The sequence below is a fragment of the Carcharodon carcharias genome, chromosome 18 (assembly GCF_017639515.1).
Source record: "Carcharodon carcharias isolate sCarCar2 chromosome 18, sCarCar2.pri, whole genome shotgun sequence".
In the NCBI taxonomy this organism is placed as follows: Eukaryota; Metazoa; Chordata; class Chondrichthyes; order Lamniformes; family Lamnidae; genus Carcharodon; species Carcharodon carcharias.
In genome coordinates this window covers 43,243,876-43,264,180 of record NC_054484.1, presented here as the reverse complement: position 1 = coordinate 43,264,180, position 20,305 = coordinate 43,243,876, and the positions used below count along the sequence as shown (strand labels likewise).

Sequence of the window (20,305 nt, the reverse complement as noted above, 5' to 3'; positions counted from 1 at the left end):
GAATGAAATGCTGAGGTTACAATCCCTTAATGTATTTATAACCTATACTACAAACTCACCAGCCTTTTTAGCATTCTCACAATGATACATCCTACTCCAGCTTGAAACTATAAGCCATTCAATGATAGGCCAGCAGATACCATGGTTAGATGACCATATTTTCCCCTCTAATGAAACAAAGTGGCAGCATTCTCTATGATGCTGGTCTACGAACTTAAAAACATCCTGTTAAGGCAAATAAATTAGAGTGACAGGGACTCGGGTTCATAAACTGGACTTTTCTGCTTCAGAAACCCAATGGCCTGGAATTGCTGCTAGCAGTGAAGGAACAGCTTTCACTATTCACCTTGCAGCAGGCTTGTCAGCAGAGATTTCTAGTAATCTGGCATCTATTTGAATTCAACACAGTTGTGAGCAGGGAGGCTATTCAACCAATCAGACTGAAGAATGCTCACTGGGACACATAGGCAGAAAACCAGGAAGTAAAAACAGCAAATATAAAATACATTCAAATCATTGTACAAGAAGCAAAAATAAAGATTGGGATATATACATGGAATTAATGGAAAGACATAAAAAGCAAAAAAACAATATTTTAAAATATTATTTCAATTTTTCATGTTTCTAAAAATCTGCAACATTAATTTTCTTCTGAGCGGATGAGAATCCACATTTATAAAATTATTTTTTCAGGTACAGATAGATTGTTTAGCAGTAATTATCACATAATACACCACTGAAAACTCAGTTACTCCTGGTTAAACAAGCCTTAACTTTTGCAGCCATTTTAGAGAGAGAATTAACCTAAGTCCACACCTTGACAGTGAACTCCTTGCAGACTCCATCAGTGAATACTGCAACTGCACAGTTTATGAAGGAGCAGGGTATCACTGATAGCAGCTTTAGGATTTGTGGGTTTAATTGCGCATGGTTGGACACCAAAAATTGCCATCAATTTTACTCAGGCAAGCCTTGACATTATTTTTACTGCAAAATTTAGGCCAATAAAATCAGTGGGGTGTGAGTTTGCATCTATTCATTTATCCCACCATTGGCCAAAACTCCTACAAAGTAGAATGATTGCAAGTGTAGCCCAAGTGACTTGCTCATTATGGGCAATCGCTTAGGCCTGAATTTTCAGCTTGGTGGGTGGGTGCAATCAGCAAGCCCAGGAGGGGTTAGGAAACAGATCACCGACTGCAATCAGCCCCTGACCGTGATTTCACACTGGTTGGCCAAATAACGGCCAAGCCAGCGTGAAGCACACGCTGATACAATCAGCGCTGCCTGGGTTGGGGGCAGAAGGAGAGAGTGCTGAAGTCAGCGTGGGTGCGGGGGAGCACGTAATGAAAGCACCCTGAAGGCAGAGAGCTGCCTCAGAGAGCTGAAGAATTTAAATACAAAAAATAAAGACTTTAAAAACCGGGGAAAAAATGCCCACACGTCAGAAACAGTCACCTGAACATATACAACATAAAAATTCTGTCCACACATTTTTGTTTTAATTTAATGACGGAAACCTGATTCCGTCCTTGGATGAGGTTTCCTGAAAAATGGAAAGGCTCCTGGCTGATTCGCCCACCACCAACCATAAGGTTGGACGGGCAGCGAAAAGTCCCAGTTAATTGCATCATTAATAGGCCTAATTACCCTCTTAACTGTCGGCGAGCTTGCTTCCAAGTTTAGCACACACACCCACTGACCGAAATATCGCACAAGTGTACGATGATGTTGGGACACTCACTGACGTCATCGCGCGCTATTTTATGCTCGAGTATGTAGGGCGCGCACCTGCACGCTGAGCGAAAAATTCTGCTCTTTCTGCGGTTTGGCATCCATCACAAGAAACAATCATCTGGTGGAGAATCTGAGGGACAAACATGTCCTACTTATATTGTTATGAACCAGTTAGGAACCAGTAAGTTTTTGTTTAAAGCAGACAAAGTTTGAAATCCCAGTTACCCACTAGGAAAATAAAGCCAAAATATTCCACGATTATAAATAAAGAAAAACTTTACAATGCAAAGTCAGAAAAGGAAAACAATTTGCAATATCTACCTTATACTCTAACATTCAGAATTAACATGAGTTAAATATGAATTAACAAGCAAACTGTGGTCGAACACACCACACTTCACATTAAATGGTAGATGCGACCAAGACATATCTTAGGATTTCTAAGCAATCCACCCAGATGTCAATGACCACTGAGAATCAAAATCTCCTTAAAAATCTGTCTCCCTCACAAGGAATTTCACCTCCTCACTTTCAAAGATCTAGCTTATAAATTTCCTCATAGGCCACTCCAACTCAGACTGCCTCAATGACTGCTCCCTCCCAATGGTTCAATCTCTTATGAGACTGCGTTTCCCCAGGATTCCCAAAGCTGCACTCATGCATCTCGTTACCAGCACGATTCCAACTCTTTCACAGACCACTAGCTTCATTAAGCTGGCACTGCCGCTGGGTTTCTCCGAATTCCAGCTGCACTAAGCTATACACGGCTCCCGAGGGCTTCTCTGAGCCCTAACTGCCTGGCACGAAACCAGCAACCTTCCATCACCTTCTCAGTTCCCCAGGACTTTGCTGAGCCCTAACTGCCTGTAGCCTGCTAACAGCTCCCAGGGCTCCTCTGTGGGCTGCAAAACACACAAAGTCCAAATTGCAACCAACAGCTGCACCAATGGCTCCCAGGACTTCTTTGAGCCTGTAGCCTGCTAACAACAGCACCCTTTAAAATTATCCCAGCAAACACACAGATAAATTGAAACCAGTGAACCTTCTTAAGCTCCACCTGTCTCAATGATGATGTAGCCTCTTAAGGTTCACTGGATGCTTTACACTAATTTAGCTCTAACTCCCAAAACAAAATATCTTTCTGGACTGCTCGTCTATGAAAGCAGAATATAAGAGATATAAGACATCACATCTCCAGTTCTTCAGCTCAGTAAGCCCACCTGCCGTTTTATGGCTCTATCTCTTATATTCTGACTCTGTTAAATTAACATGGGTAACCTTCTGAACTGCTGCTTTCTTTTAAAGTGTTCTGGCAATCTCTAAAGCCTAGCATTTTAGTTACCTTAGGGTTTCCAACTGTGATTAAATGTATTCATGGAGGTTTCATCGTATGACTTGACCCCATACTCCAGTCAACACATCCATCCTTGTGGCACACTGCCTACCTGTGACAAATAGAAAGCAAATAGACACATTACCAAACTGGATGATGCTTGACCATCAGCCAAACAGTCTTTCCTCCCCACCCTATTTTCAATATTTTTATATCTGGTAAAAAGAAATGTTCAAAGAAAATGACAAAAAAAATCTTGTTAAATTTCCCAATGTTTTTTCTCCAGAGTTGCACTGTGTCTTGGAATTTTATCTTCAATTCTGGAGACTATAGATCAATCCTGTAAGGTTGGCAATCCAACGACCAGGATTTTCCCCGTGGCGTTTGGGGGCGGGGCCCACTCGCCGAGGGGAAAATGACGCGGGATGACATTGGGAGGAACCTGCGACGTCATCCCAGTCCCTTTAAATATTCACGAAGGCGGGCGGACAGCGAAATCAGCAGTCCGCCCGCCGACCTGTCAATGGCCAATTAAGGCCATTGACAGGCTAATTAACCTTATTAAACACCCTGCCTGGCCAATCTTAAGGCTGGCGGGCAGGCCAGGAGCCCCAATGGGCTGCAGATTATTAATGAAACTTTATCCACTGGCGGAATGAAGTTTCATGTCCGTTTTTTAAAAATTTAGTAAATTTTATGTGTTTGTTATTAACATGTCCCATCTCGTGTGACATTGTCACATGAGGGGGAATTGTTAATAATTTTAATGTTTATCTATTTTTAGAGCTTGCTTACCTCTCACGAATCTCCCTGAGACTTAACTTTGCCTCAGGGAGCAGTGCGCTCTTTCGCATGCATGCGCGAAAGGGTGCACTTTGACAGAAGGGGATTCCCTCCACTACCTGCACAGGAAGCGCTATGCATTCCTGTTGAGCAGGCCACTGGGCAGGCCTTAATTGGCCCGCTCACTCAAAATGGCAGCAGGCCTTGTTTCGGCAGCGGGGTTCGGCTGCCTGCCCGCCGCCAAGCCGGTGGGGCCCGCCTGCCAGCCAAGGGCTAAATTCTGCCCTAAGTTACCTTATGTTCACAATAATAACCTTACCAGAATTAAACATTACCTCTAAAATGTTAACATGAAGCATGAATGAGGTATTTGCAACAATTTAAGTAGCACAGTACGATTACACAATATCAGTCATTCGTTGAGGCATTTCTCACAGTGTTATCTATTTTTCTGTTATGTATAGATAGATGTTTAAATAAGGAGAGTTAACAAAGTGAGCATTGGTCTTTGGAAAGTGAGTCTGGGAATTAATAATGGAAAATAAGGAGATGGCAGATGAACAGGTATTTTGCATTTATTTTCACTATAGAGGATATGAGTATAATCCCTGAAATAGCTATAAATCAGGAAATGGAAGGGGGGAGGAACTCAGGAAAATTACAATCACCAGAGAAGTGGTATTGAGCAAATTGTTGGAGCTGCAGGCTGACAAGTGCCCGGGTCCTGATGGACTTCATTCCCAGGTCTTGAAAGAAGTGGCTAGTGAAAGAGTTGATGCGTTTGTTTTAATTTTCCAAAATTCCCTAGGTTTGGGGAAGGTTCCATTAGATTGGAAAATAATAAATGTAACTCCTTTATTCAAAAAGGGAGGGAGACAGAAAGCAGGAAACTACAAGCCAGTTGGTTTAACAGCTGTCATAGGAAAAATGTTAAAAGTTATTATTAAGAATGTTATAGCAGGGCAATTAAAGTTTAAAACAGTCAGACAGAGTCAACATGGTTTTGTGAAAGGGAAATCACGTTTAACCAATTTATTGGAGTTCTTTGAAGGAGTCACATGTGCTGTGGATAAAGGAGAACTGCTGGATGTACTATAGTTAGGTTTCCAGAAGGCATTTGATAAGGTGCCACATCAAAGGCTATTGCAGAAAATAAAAGCTCATGGTGTGGGGGTTAATATATTGGCATGGATAGAAGATTGGCTAGCTAACAGGAAACAGAGGGTAGCTATAAATGGGTCTTTTTCTGGTTGGCAGGATGTAATGAGTGGTGTGCCACTGGAAACAGTGCTGGGGCCTCAACTTTTTACAATTTATATAAATGATTTGGATGAAGGGGCAGATGGTATGGTTGCTAAATTTTCTGATGACACAAAGATAGGTAGGAAAGTAAGTTGTGAAGAGGACGTAAGGAGGCTACAAAGTAACATAGATATGTTGCAAGTGGGCAAAGATCTGGCAAATGGAGTGTAATGTGGGCAAATGTGAAATTGTCCATTTTGGTAGGAAGAATAAAAAAGCATATCATTTAAATGGTGAGAGGGTGCAGAGGGATCTGGGTGTTCTCGTGCACGAATTGCAAAAGGCTAATGTGCAGGTACAGCAGGTAATTAGGAAAGCCAATAGAATGTTATCATTTATTGCGAGGGAAATTGAATACAAAAGTACTGAGGTTATACTTCAGTTATACAGGGCACAGGTGAGATCACATCTGGAGTACCATGTACAGTATTGGTCTCCTTATTTAAGGAAAGATGTAAATGCTTTAGAAACAGTTCAGAGAAGGTTTACTAGACTAATACCAGGAATGGGCAGGTTGTCTTATGAGGAAAGGTTGCACAGGTGAGGCTTGTATCCACTGGAGTTTAGAAGAGTAAGAGGTGACTTGATCAAAACCTTTAAGATCCTGAGGATTCTTGACAGGGTGGATGTGGCGAGGATGTTTCCCCTTGTGAGAAAATCTAGATCTAAGGGTCACAGTTTTAAAATAAGGGGTCAGTCATTTAAGGCAGAGATAAGAGAATTTTTTTCTCAGAGGGTCGTGAGTCTTTGGAAGTCTCTTACTCAAAAGACAGTGGAAGCAGAGTCTTTGATTATTTTTAAGGTAGAACTAAATAGATTCTTGATTAATAAGGGGATGAAAGTTTATTGGGGGATAGGTGGGAGGTTGCAGTCAGATCAGGCATGATCTTATTGAATGGCGGAGCAGGCTTGAAGGGCCAAGTGGCCTACTCCTGCTGCTAGTTTGTATGCTCATGTGTTAAGGATAAAGGAATTACTCAGATTTGATTGTACTGACCAAGCTAATTTCTTTAATTTATCTTGATTTAAAACAACTTACTAAATCATCAAGGAAATTTCTGGTATTTATATTATTCTCTCCTATAAAAAGCAGTGTCTGTTGAGCAGAACTTGACTTTTCTTCCCTTTTAAGTATATATAGCATCAGGTTCTGTTTATCGACAAAAGATTATTACAACAGTCAGTAACATCTGTAAAATGTTGCTGAATACATAATTCAATCCAGACATAATTCAATATATTTTTCCCTTAAAAATGTGAATTGTCCAATAATTTAAATGAAACAATGTCGGTAACACAGGAAAATAATGTTAGCACTAAAAATGAATTATTAGATAATTTGAGTTAAGCACCCTTTAATAAAAAGGATAGATTATACATGACTTGAAAATATATCTTTAAACTGCATGTGGCAGCTGGTCTTTGTGCCAATTACATACAAAGCACAGGCTGAGTATTCTTGAAAGCAATAAATCTCTTGAATACTATTTTTGTCAATATCATATGGTATCATTAGAATTGTGAATGCCATTATCCATCAAAGGCATGCTGCATACTAACAGCTGCTGCCAGCATGAAAAAATTAACAGATGAAAGTTAAAGTGCCACCAATACAAAAAATCCTAACCAAGGCAGGATTGCCTTCCTGTTACATCTCTGTTCAAGAAAGGGGAGCTGATTAGCTAGGAAGTTACAGGCCTTCGTATTCCTACCTTGAATTATTGTCCTTTCTTTTACACTTGGGGAATTCCTATTCCCTAGGCCAAAACAGAGGAAAATAAGATGGACATCCATAAAGCTCAGCCCTTAGCAATGCTTGAGTTCTTTGGGAAATCCCTGAGAGTGCAGCATACCTGCAGCAGGTGTAAGTACTTAAGATAATACTAATCTGATGGAAGTGATATTACAATGCCGCTGCCTCATTTTCTTAGGTCTCCACTTCTCACAAGCTGAAATGTAAGGTTGTATTCATAATAGCTTTATTCCTTGAATCCAGCCCACTTAGTTGGAGTATCTGAGAAGGACCCAGATACAAAGTTTTTCAGGATGAGAAGGTGCGACCATGGAGTGAAGGCCTTCTAGTTGATATTTATGGACTGTGGTTGGCTCCCCTCCTCCAGCACAAGCCCCTGCCAAAAGGTGTTTCTGCATCAGGGCTGTGTTAGGAAAATGGAATGGACCAGAAACCAGAAATATGCATTGATTCAGTTCAGGTTAAGTGGAATAAACCTAAACCTTACATACCCAGACAGAAGGGCAAAGGAAATTCACCCCTCTAACACAGTTTAAAATTAGTGAATATTTACAGATCTCTGTACTGAAACCATTTTTTTGTGCAATTAGTGTTACTGAGGCTGTTTATGTCATTGGGTTCTTTCTGATAGCCTTTCACTTGGACTTTTTATTTCTCCTTTCCAGTTGATGCTGAAATGCAGAGATAAGAAGTGGTATCAGTTCTGAAGACTTCAAGAGCTCTTAACAATGCATTAATTCAATAATGCCATTCAGGGAAATGGATGTTGTCTCCTTCCACTGGTCGCTGGAAAGGAAATGGCTTTTCTCCAAAACCCCCATTCACAAAAATGGTTTGAAAAATAATTCAAGACCTTCTGATTACATTACAGAATGTTTGAGCTAAAGCTTAACATAAGATCTCAGACTACCATTTTACTAGGATTTCATCCTAGAAGCTTATGTTTCCAGATTACTGAACTACAACAGTGGATATGTTTTGTTTAAGTAAAATTTTTCACTTTCAGAATGGGGAAAGGCAATCTGGAAGTAACCGGTACAGGTTTAAATGATAATGCTCCTATAGAAAGCTAAACCTAATTTAAAACTTTGCATGAAAATACACCACCCTTATGATGAAAAACAAAAGCATGTTATTATGGACGGGAAGGGGATGGAATTCATTAGGCAGAATATAAAAAAAATCAAAATATTTCTATTTTTAAACCTGCATAGCAAAGCCAAAATGGGCGTGTGAACTGTAATAGAGGATTGACTAATTGATGGGCTGATTTGAATGGGTGACTGGATGTGTTGTTTGGCAAACTGGTAACCATGTCAAATAACAAAAAAACCTGGCAATGAATCTTTCACTTTCATTAAAGCTTCCCTTAGCTACAGATTCTACTTGGAATTAGCATATTGCCCTGGTATTGATTTTTTTAAAATATGCTACACGGTTGGTGTTAATGACAATTAAGCAGAAAGTCAGACCATCAGATTTGCTTTTTGGTTACTCTGTTAGAGTGTAACTGATGCATTTCTTTCTTTACCAGAATTAGGCAAGCTGGTGAAAATCAGCCAACCTAATCAAACTGGCTAATATCTTATTCTGCATGGATTTCTATGGGAAGCAATCATCATCCAGATTACAGAAGATTATATATTTTAGGAGTTGTATAATGCACTTGCCTGTAGGTGCCCAGACATTCTGTGCCATACTGCTCTGATTATGTTTGGTCAGCAGTTTTCCCATTTTTTCCTTTTTGCTTTATTACCTTAATACTGTGTCAGCTTACTTCACTTCCACCCATTCTGAAATGTGATGGGTAAAAGAAAATCAAGACACAAAATCTTAATAAATCAGAATCTCTGTAGTATAACTTCATGCATGCTTCAAATGTTGCTCATATATCCAAGATGAAACTAATACTATCCACTCTACATTTTGTTACTATTAACGTACTGATCAATAGAACAAAAAAGCAAATTACTACAGATGTTGGAAATCTGAAATAAAAACAGAAAAAGGTTGGAATGTTTCCAGCATTTTCTGTTTTAATTACTGTTACATAAATGTTAGTACAGTGACATCAGGCTTACATCATTTTGCTGCAAGAACTCTGACTACTTGTCAGTATATCAAACTAATGGAGCATTAATATTTTTTCACATTCAGAATGACACAGGCATGAAACCTATCTCTGTTGCTACACTTCCAAAGTACAAGGTTCAACAGAGTTCATATTATTGTATTTTCTCCAGGATTAATTTGGCAATATAATACATCCTAGGCATTGAAGAGTTGGAAAGTACTTTGCTGCCATATTGCTCTGTGATCTGATGCATCCTAGACATTGCTTGACCTATTTCCTATTCTTGATACTTCATTTACAATGAAAATCCTGTGCAGATATCAGTCAGTTAATAAGGAGTCTGGCTATTAAGATTATGCATTGAGTTATGAATTATCTACTGTATACATGGGGATTTTTGTTTACTTAATGTCAAACTATCCATTCCAACTTGATCTGGATCTCCAACATTGCAGCCCAGACATACGAGGTAGAAAGTTGGGATTTAAACTCCATTGTGCCCTTTTGCTGGATGTTACAATGGCTTGATTTTTTGAAGTGCGTAAACTGCAGATTTACATCATGATGGTTAAAGTGTTCAAGCGAAGCCACGTGTTGCAGTATTGTACCCCTCTTTTCTAGCACATGGGTATGCATACAGAAATGATTTCAATTCTGTAACAATTATTAAGAATTACAAGTGGAGCAAATTTGAGCCATCCGACCCACTTCATAGCAGAACATTTCCACAGCACTTCAGATCCCCTTTATTATTTGGCACTACATCAGCAGTCTTATTCTTATACTCTGTACTAATAAATATGGATCAGAACAGCACAAGTCTTATTCCACTGTCGTCTGACCATATTCTGTAAAGCACCCTTTATCTTTCGTCTAGGAGAAGGTAGTCAGTGTAATTTGCACTATCAATTATAAATCAGAGCCTGCCAGAAAAGATCTGCTCCAGTTTACAAATTTTAGTGTATTGTGGAGCATGCAAAGAGTGAAATATGGAGAAAAATTGTGATGTTGAAGCATTGGAGAGTATTTTCCTGGTGTACTGTGATTTTTTTGTTACCTATATCATCAGTCTATTCAATGCTCCTACATAGTCCAATCTCAGAACTACTACAAAAGCAGAATACTGCTGATGCTAGAAATCTGAAATAAAAACAGAAAAAGCAAAAAATACTCAGGCAGCATCAGTGGTGAGAAACAGAGTTAACGTTTACCTGAAATGTTATCTCTGTTTCTCTCCACAGTGGTTCAAACCTTATGATAGGTAATGAATCAATTGTTTATATTTCATTCCTCGCCAAATTTTCATCTTCAAAGTCCATTGCCTCCACAATATTTTGCTTTTGTAGTAGTTCTAACTGAGATTAGACTATGTAGCAGCATTGAATAGACTGGTAATAAAAAATCTCAGTACACTAGGAAAGCACTCTCCAATGCTCCAATATCATAATTTTTCTCCACACTCTATTCTTTGAATGCCCCACAATGCACGAAAATTTGTAAGCTAAAAGAACAGGTTGATGCTGACCATGGAGTGTCCCATAGTGCCACTCTCTGAACTTGTAGGTGAACTTGTGGAACATGACAGACAATGTCAGTTATTTTTTTCTTCACAAGCTATCAGGTGGATAGTCAAACAGCTGCAAAGTGTTCCACTTGGTCTCGAAAGTGAGAAAACGCCTATTGCTAGGTTAACCAAACTGAGAGTTTTTTGTGTGTTTTTTTCTCTTCCTATTTATATTATTATTAAGAAAGGAAACATGAACAGCTAATTAGTAGTATGATCAATCAAATCTAAATCATGCTACTAATAATTTGTTCTTCTATTATTTACCATCTTTATACAAGAAATTAACTGCCAATTTATTTTTTACATTTTATTTTATATTTAAAAGAATTTTGACTTATCACAAGATTGCAATCTCTTCACTCCAGTGAAGATATTGGTGCTAGAGATCATATTAATATAACTGTTGCACAAATACCCTTTATATTATAGACTCAGGTACCCCAAAGTAAAGATGGAAAATACCTATCAGATATGAATTTGTCTTTTATGAGCTAAGTAATTTGATTTAGCTGCTTTGATTTTCTTTCCCAAACAAATTCATTTTTTTTACAACAGGTACAAATGTTTCTTGATATTTTGTATTGCTTTCATACAGTAATAATCATAGAATTGTCACAACATAGAAGGAAGCTATTGGGCTCATTGTGTCTGTGCCAGCGCTCTACAAGACCACTCAGCCTCATTCTTCTGCCTTTTCCTCATAGCCCTGCAAATTTTTCTCTTCAGTTAATTATCCAATTCCCTCTTGAAAACCATGATTGAATCTGCACCACACTCTCAAGCCTCCAGATCCTAACCACTTGTTGCGTAAAAAGATTTTCTTCATGTCATCTTTGGATCTTTTGCCATACACCTTAACTCAGTGCCCTTCAGTTCTCGACCTTTCCACCAATGGGAAGAGTTTCTCCCTATCTGCTTTGTCCATGATTTTGAACATCTCTTTCAAATCTCCTCCCAACCTTCACTGTTCCTAAAGTGAACAAGCCCATTTTCTCCAATCTATCCAAATAACTGTAGTCCTTCATCCCTGGCACCATTCCTGTAAATCTTTTCTGCACCCTCTCTCAAGCCTTCATATCCTTCCTAAGGTGAGGTGCCAGAATTGGACACAATACTGTGGTTGAGACCTAACTAGAATCTTTTATTAAGAGTCACCAAAACTAACATGCTTCATGCTTCTGCACTTTACGGCTCTATTGATAAAGCTCAGGATCCCACATGCTTTATTGACTGTTTTCTCAATCTGCCCTAACACCTTCAATAACTTGTACATATATACCCCAGGTATCTCTGCTCCTGCACCCCTTTTAGAATTGTAACCTTTATATATATATTGCCACTCCTCATCTTCCTACCAAAATGTATCACTTCACAATTCTCTGCATTAAATTTCATCTTCTGCATGTCCACCCATTCCACCAGCCTGCTATGTCCTCTTGAAGTCTACCATATCCTCCTCACAGTCCAAGTTTTGTGTCATCAACAAATTTTGAAGTTATGCCCTGCATACCCAAAGCAAAGTCATTAATAGATATCTAGGAAAGCAGTGGTCCCAATACTGACTCCTGGGTATACACCATACCATACTATATACCTTCCTCATTCTAAATAACAACTGTTCAACGCTACTCTGTTTCCTGTTACTCGGCCAACTTCTTATACGACCACTGTCCCTTTTATCCCATGGGCTTTAACTTTGCTGACAAGCTCATTATGTGGCACTTTATCAATCACCTTTTGGAAGTTCATGTACACCACATCAACCACGTTACCCTCATTAACCCTTTCTGTTACCGATCAAAAACTCAACCAACTTTGCCCTTAACAAATCTGTTGTGGTTTTTCTTCTTTAATCAACTTTTGTCCAAGTGACTTGTAATTTTGTTTCAGATTATTGTTTCTAAAAGCTTTTCCACTACCAAGGCTAAACTGACTGATCTGTAATTATTGGGGTTATCCTTACCCCCTTTGTTGAACAACAGTATGACATTTGCAGTTTTCCAGTCCTCTGGCACCAGCCCTGTATCTAAAGAGGATTGGAAGATTATAGCCAGTGCCTCCACAATTTCTACCTTTGCTTACCTCCATATCCTCAGATGAATCCGGTGCAGTCTTGGTGACCTATCAACCCTAGGCATTTGCCAGTCTTTTTAATAGCTCCTTTTTATTAATTTTTTGCCCATCCAGTGTCTCATCTATCTCCTTTTTCCCTGACTTTGGCAGCATGTCTTCCTTTGTGAAGACAGATACAAAGTACTTATTCAGTACTTCATCCAGGCCCTCTGTCTCCATACATAAATTACCTTCTTGGTCCCTAATCAGCCCCACTTCTTTTACTATTTATATGCCTATTTTGACTTTTGATTCACTTTTATATTAGCTGTTTATTTCTTCCCATACTCTTAGCTTCTCTCTCTTTTCTTTATTCATATCTCCTCTGAATTTTCTATATTCAGCCTGGTTCTGTGTATTACCAGTGTACTAATATTAGCCTATTATCAACCTGACACCTGTCATTTGCACCCCTTTTTCTTCTTCATCTTACTCTCTACCTCTCATCATAAGGGAGCTCTGGTTTAGTTTATCCTACCTTTCTCCCTTGAGGGAATATACCTCAAATGTACCCAATCTATTAACCTCTTTAAAGGCAATCCATTGTTACAATTTTGCCCGCCAATCTTGGTTTCCAATCTATCTGGGCCAGATCCATTCTCATATCACTGTTATTAGCCTTCTCTCAATTAATTATTTTTCACTCTAGATTGCTCCTTGTCCTTTTCCATAGCTAACCTAAACCTTATGATACTATGATCACTGTCCCTTAAATGTTTCCCAATTGACACTTGATCCACTTGACCCATCTTATTCAGCAGAACCAGATCCAGCAATGCCTCCTTCCTAATTAGAAATGAAACATACTGATCTTGAAAATCCTCCTGAACACATTCAGAAACTCTTCCCCTCTCTGCCCTTAACACTATTACTATTCCAGTCTGTATTAGAGTCACAGAATGGTTACAGCATAGAAGGAAGCCAATCAGCATGTTGTGTTAGTGCTGGCTTTCCTACGGAGCAATTCACCCAGTGCCACTCCTCTTCCTTTCTACCATAGCCACACGCATTCTTCCATTTCAGATAAGAATCCCAGGATAACTAAAGTCCCCCATTATACCTACTCTATAACATTTTCACTTTTCTGTAATACAAATTTGCTCCCCCTTCTCCTTCCCACTAATTGGTACCCATAGAATACAGCCTGTTGTGCATTGGTACATCTATTGTTTCTCACTTCTCCATTGTTAATCACTTTCATGAGAATAAGTGAAAACCAATCTGATGAAACTGCAGCCTGCAGTTTGGCTGGAAGAACCATAGGCTCAGACTAAATACCCTGAGAAGGGATAAATAAAATCTAAACTCATCTTTGTATTTTAATCATAGATAATAACTTGTACTGTTTATGGTTCCTTGAAAGTATTTCATAGCTCTTTAATGATCTGTGAACCAAATAGTTGAAGAATCCTAAATGATAATCAGCAAGAAAAGCACTTTATTATAGCGCCCCTATCACTGCAACATATTTTTCTTATGATTATGGCTGCCAAAGACTCAGATAATAGCTCATGGGTGACAGTGAGTTACTTGCGTTCTTTCATGCATGTGAAAGCCCCATACCAGTGAGTTATGAATGCCTTGTACAGGTGAAAGAATGCTTATCGATCACTGTCATCTGTGATGCATCATGTTTATTCTCTGCAAATGAACAATCTTTTGAATCCTACCATATGTTAGTTTAGCAGAATTGCTTGCCAACAGTTGTGATCATTTGCATACATTTATCATTTCACTGGGATCAGGATTATCATTGCCCAAAACAATACACTTTACTCCTTAGAAATAAAGCAAGGTGTAGCTACCAAAATTTGTTTAACTAAATGCTCTGTAATTAAATATATGTATTGTGTGTGGAAAGTGTGCCAGAAATTCAATACATGGAGTACACTTTCAAATTTGTTCTATTGATTCTTGCAGTGTGCAATTCGATATTAATTTATGAACAAATCAAGGAAACTCGATCAGCAAACACCAGTCCATTAACACGTACCTCAGTCTTGCTTCAATATGTCACTAAACAATGGGAAGGAAGGCTTAAATGTTCATTTTTTTCTTCTTTAATGATTGATTAGTCATGCTGATGGGTTAGAGAGAACTCAAAACATTGAACCATCATCAAGGTGAGAGTAATGCAAGCTTTCAGAGCAGTGAAGGTTTCTCCGTCAGGTAAAGCATGGAATGTCATTTTAAATACAGAAGTATGTATACTGATACAATATTCATGTAATTTTGTAAGGTTGATAAAATAGATGGAAATAAAAAGTCAAGTCAAGTTAAACGTCAATCTACATTTGATTACAAAAATATAAACCACAAAGGAGTAGATTGTTGATATGCCTGTGTAGAATTATACAGCTATTATTTATTGGCTTACATACACAGCAACTATCTTTCACTAGATACACCAAATTGCTGAATGTGCAGGATTAAGTATGTTTTTTTGTCCATGTAAGTGTTAAAGTGATAGCGTCAGGAGAACCTGAATACCTGGTCAATACTCTGCATTTGACCCCTCTTTCCTAATTATTTTTCTGTACTTAAAACATTTTTTAGTGAGGAGAATGCAGTGTTTTGATAAAAGTTATTGGAGACAATTTTTCTGTTGAATGGTAATCAGGCGCACATGATGGCCACCTGAAGTGGTCAACATGCAGCCTATTTGATTTTGGTGCTACTACTATTTTCATGTGACAGGAGAAGTTTAATGAGATGTCTGGTTGGGCTATCTATTTGATGGCCTCCTGAGATGCCAAGTGAAAAAATGAAGTGCCCCCCCCCCCCCCACCCCCCACCTTAACAGAAGTTAGTGGGCAGTTTGATATGATGTGTTCCATAATCTTAAACTTATGGCCACAATTACATTTTGGGTTGTCCCTTATCTTCTATTTATGGAGCACATGGCTGCAAATCTATGCCCTGTGCAGATTTGGTTAAGCATTGTTCACAGTCTTCGAGGAAGGTCAAAACCAGGGACCTTTGATATTGGATTGGTGATGAGGTGATTTTTATGCTGTATGCTGCCCATGATTCCATATAATGGGTTGATAGCAGCTGCATGAATATTAGCTGATGTTTCTCAGAATGGCCAGCATGATTTTAAGTGCTTTCTTGGGAGATTTTTGGTCTTTGTGAATGGGAAGATTGGCATTATTCAGGACTTCTTCCATCTCATGGTGCATAATGGCATTGCGGCAACAGCTTCTGGGACAATGTGGGGCAGTATTAGGAACCATTCGGAGTAGATTTAAGCATCCCTGACACTGTCCTCATGGTGGCATTGAGCTGCATGATTTTGTGCAGCAGCTGCAGCACCACAAGGTGGAGCAGCATTCTGCAACAAGGTAGGTTAGGGCCACTATTGCAGTGCAAAGTGATCTGGATGGGCTTCCCCTTGACTGTTCAGTGGGTTTCCAGACAAGGTTCACCTTGGTTTTTACTTTATGTCCAGTATGGAAGAGATGAAGCTGATCAGTGAGAGACCTGTGCAGGATGACACCCAGGTACTTTGGGTGGGGCTTCTAGTTAAGTTGCCTTCCACAGAAGGAAACATTGGCCCAGATTTTCCAGATGGTTGGAGACCAGATGTACACCCGCATCTCCCCAAGTTGTACTATAAAACCCCTCAGAAGTCCCAATGCACTGATTCCTGCTCTTCAGGACCCTCAAAAAAGTCTCCAACTCCCGTTAGAGTCGTAGATTTTGGGCTGTTCTGACTTGCTCACCTGGATAGTTACTCAGGAAACGTTAGACAGAAAAAAACCTCATCTAAGTCCTGGGTAACTAGACAACTGACCACCCCTCCTCCCCAAGTCACACACACTCATGTCCCCCCCATAACACAACCTGACCCAACCACCACCCAGCTAGCCCCCAACCCACCAACATCCCTCCCTGACTACTCCCCCGACTCTCGAACTCCCCAGACCTGACTCACCCTCCACCCAACCTGACTCGAGCTCACACCTGACTTCCCCCCCTCCAACCCAACCTGACTTCACTGCCCTACCCAGCGGCCACCTTCACCCAGCCTACCTTCCCCACTCTGCCTCCTTACCTGTCCTACCCCCTTAAACACTTACCTGCTCTCCATCACTTTCCAAAGAAGCTTTGAGACATTTTAACTCTTTACTTACCAGAATACAGCAGCTAGTGCCGATAAAAGTAGCGTGACTTCAGAGCGGATTCCCTTTGCTGATGTCTTCAAGGTTTCCTCCGCTGAATCAGTTTGGAAGGATCCTTCATAGGAAGATTACCCAGAAAAATCGGAGGAAAGTAAGTGGGTAATTTTTGTCTGATCAGGGTCGGAAATAGGGGATCCAATCCCGATCGGAAGGTTTGGGCCATGGATTTCTTTTCCCGACAGCATCATTGTTCAAATGGAATGCCAACACAACTGGATTGGGAAGAGGTGCCAGAGTCTGGAAGTAGCATTTTAGTAGGCCCAGCCTCTGGTGAGCATCTTACTCGCTTTGTCTAATGGTGATGCCTGCATCAGTAATGCTATGTCATCGATATAGACAAACTTCCGGAATCTGGCACTAAGTATGTCTACTATATGGACGTTAAAAAGGGCTTGAGCAGACCATTATTGAACATCCTTGTCAGGCTAATTTTGTCACCTAGATAAATGTGCAACTTGTAGTTGCTCATTAGGGCATTGATAAACCTAAGAGTTTTATGGCATTGAATGTTGAAAGTTTCAGTTGTAGTTATTTGCACCTGACAGTGCCATACACTGATGACAGGTCTCTGAAGGCAGCCCCAGTCTTCAGCTGCTTCTGGAACCTGACTCAATTGATTGTGAGTGCAAGGACCCTGGTTATAGCAGTTTTTTCCTTCTCCAAAGCCATTTCATTTCAGAGGGCAGCTTTTAAAACTGGTTTTATCTAGTTAAGGACAAGCCATTCAAACACCTTGTGGACCGTAGACAGAAGGGCAATGGGAATTCATTATAATCTAGTCAAATTGCCAGCTTGAAAGGTAGGGTAGAATTGTTCCAGATTTGCACTAAGTGCGGTAGTAGGTGGATAAAAACAACGTTTTACCCACTACCACAATGGTGGCTTTTCACACTGTATCGTCCCAAACCCGCTGAATTAATTATGCATCCCAGGAAACACGTTTCCATAGTGCGCAGGTTTTCATATGCCAGCCACACCATCACCTCGCCATTTCATCACACTGGGCACCATATTTAAAGTCCAGTCGCGTTCACACCTCTCAGTGCTTTCAGCCTACGACTGCTGCCCTGAAAGGCAAGAAGACTGCAGCCCCCAGGTTCAATGATGCTTCGCTCAAGTGCCATTTGGATGCAGTGGAGGCACGCTGTGATATCCTGTACCCCCATTCTGGTCACAGGATAGGCAGCAACCTCACTAATCTGACTTGGGAGGCGGTGGTTAATGCAAGCACCCTGCAAAAGAGGACAGCCACCCAATGCCGCAAGAGGATGAATGATGATCTCCATTCTGCCAGGGTAAGTCACTCTTCTCATCACTCTCAATTCACACGCTCACAAACCCAGCACACATCCACAGGGCTCTCACTCACTGCCAGTTCAAGGGACATCATCATTCACTCTCTCATTCACATCTTCATTGTCCTCATCGCGTCCATGGGATGACTCACTACCCACACATGCCAGGCAAACTTATCATCTGGCCTGGCAAACGTCCTGCTTAAACTCTCTCTCCATCTCTATTCATGCAGGACAAGCTGGCACACAACAAAAGGGAGAGGTCGCTTACCAGTGGAGGAATGCCTGAAATCAAGGTACTCACGCACTTTGAAATCAGTCATCCAGCTGGCCAGCAAGAATTTGGACCATTCCTGTGCTGACGGTGAGGCCGTCGGTGCTCTACTAAGTGAGGATCTAGCAATGCAACATCCATCAGACAACCATGTTGTGTGTGATGTGTCCTGTTGCACAGGCCACTGCCATGCACTAATTATCTCTCCTTGCTTTTACAGGCACATCTGCCAAACAGCCGATAGAGTCTCTCCTGCTTGTCATCATCATCCTCCACAATCTAGCAGCCATGAGAGCCTCCCAAGTGCACCTGCCTCGCCTGGCCAGTGCGAGGACCTCCTCACTCTCATCACCGGCGACGTCCTCCTCTTTGGAGAACGCCTCCAGCTCCTGTGTCTCCTCCTCGGCCAGCTCCTCTCCCCATTGCAGCGCCAGGTTGTAAAGGACAAAGCAGGCGACAACGATGCATGACAGCCTCTGTGGAATATATTGCAGGGCTCCATCAGACCAGTCCAGGCACCAGAACCTTACTTTCAGCATCCCAATGGTTTGCTCCACCAAGTTGCGAGCTGCAGCATGAGCCTCATTACACCTTCACTCTGATGCAGTCTGAAGCCACCGCACAGGTGTCATGTGCCATGTCTTCTGTGGGTAGCCCTTGTCACCGAGGAGCCCTGCAGCCTCTGTAGACCCTAGAAGACGTCAGGGGTCTCTGACCGACTGAGAATGTAGGAGTCGTCCACACTCCCTGGAAGCCGTGCGCACTTCTGATGGTCGCACACCAGCTGAACATGCAGCGAATGAAATCCCTTGCGGTTGACATAGTTGACCGTGTGTCATGACAGAGATCTGAGTGCCACGTGAGTAAAGTCGATAGCACCCTGCACCTGTGGGAAACCAGAGATCTGGGCAAATCCCAACGCTTTTGCATCCTGGCTGTCTTGGTACTGAGTAAAATGTACAAAGTTGTGTGCCCTCGCGACAATGGCATCCGTGGCCTCATGGACTGCTCCACAGCCAGCTTTCGCAAGGAGATTGTACAACGTGCCCAGTCGTCCAACTGTTCTGCAGTCCATTAAAACGCTCATTAGTTTGCAGTCTGTGCCCGAGGGGTGAAAAGGCCTGGAGCACTTGGTGGCACCTTGATGCCTCTGCGTTGCCCAATTCCAGTCATATCAATGTGCTGCGTCTGATTTGTCTTAACTGCAGAGGAATGGTCACTTTATACAAGGTGTCCCTAATGCGCGGCACTTACCTCGTCCACCACCACCACCCCCCTCCCCCCCCCCCCCACCGTATCCACCCACACATGCTTGTGCACTACCTTCAACCATGAGGCAACCTTTGCCCACCCTCACCCCACTGTCCAACCTGCCTCAACCATGAAGTCCGACAGACGTCCCCCACGAGCCACTCCGTAACGTTACTGTGCACTCACCCCCGAGTTCCCTTCAAAGTGCAGCCTGCCAAGTGCACACCTTTTATATGCTGTTGTGAAATATGTCGGTGTGCAATCATGCCAACTTGGGCAGACGATCCAGCTGGGGGCGATGAGTCCAGTGGACTAGTCTTATAGCGATATGCTGATGTATTACAATGAGGTTCCTGATGTCCAATGGTGGGAAACGCGGCTCACCATCGACAGGCTGGGCGGACGATCACGGACTGGTTTCACAATGTCATAAAACCGATTTTTGGCCTTCTCGCAATATTGTCCACTCACACCCACCGAGTACATCCAATGCCAGCGGGCACGGAAGATTCCACCTGTAGTTCCCAATTATTAGATCACCAATCTGGAGGTGGGAAATCAGGTGGGGTGGCTACTTGTGAAGGGCCTGCAGTAGCACCTTAAATAGGAAGTTACTTTGCGTTAGAAATATGTAATAATA

At 41.3% G+C, this 20,305-nt stretch overlaps 1 protein-coding gene across 1 annotated transcript in view; it reads left to right on the top strand.

Annotated features, from left to right (window-relative positions):
• stxbp5l (syntaxin binding protein 5L) overlaps positions 1–16,908 on the top strand; it is a 598,592-nt gene extending 581,684 nt beyond the window's left edge. Inside the window, exon 30 of the mRNA XM_041210884.1 lies at positions 16,801–16,908. Coding sequence (XP_041066818.1) covers positions 16,801–16,908 — 108 coding nt within the window. The remainder of the gene's footprint in view (positions 1–16,800) is intronic.
• The last annotated feature ends 3,397 nt before the right edge of the window (positions 16,909–20,305 follow it).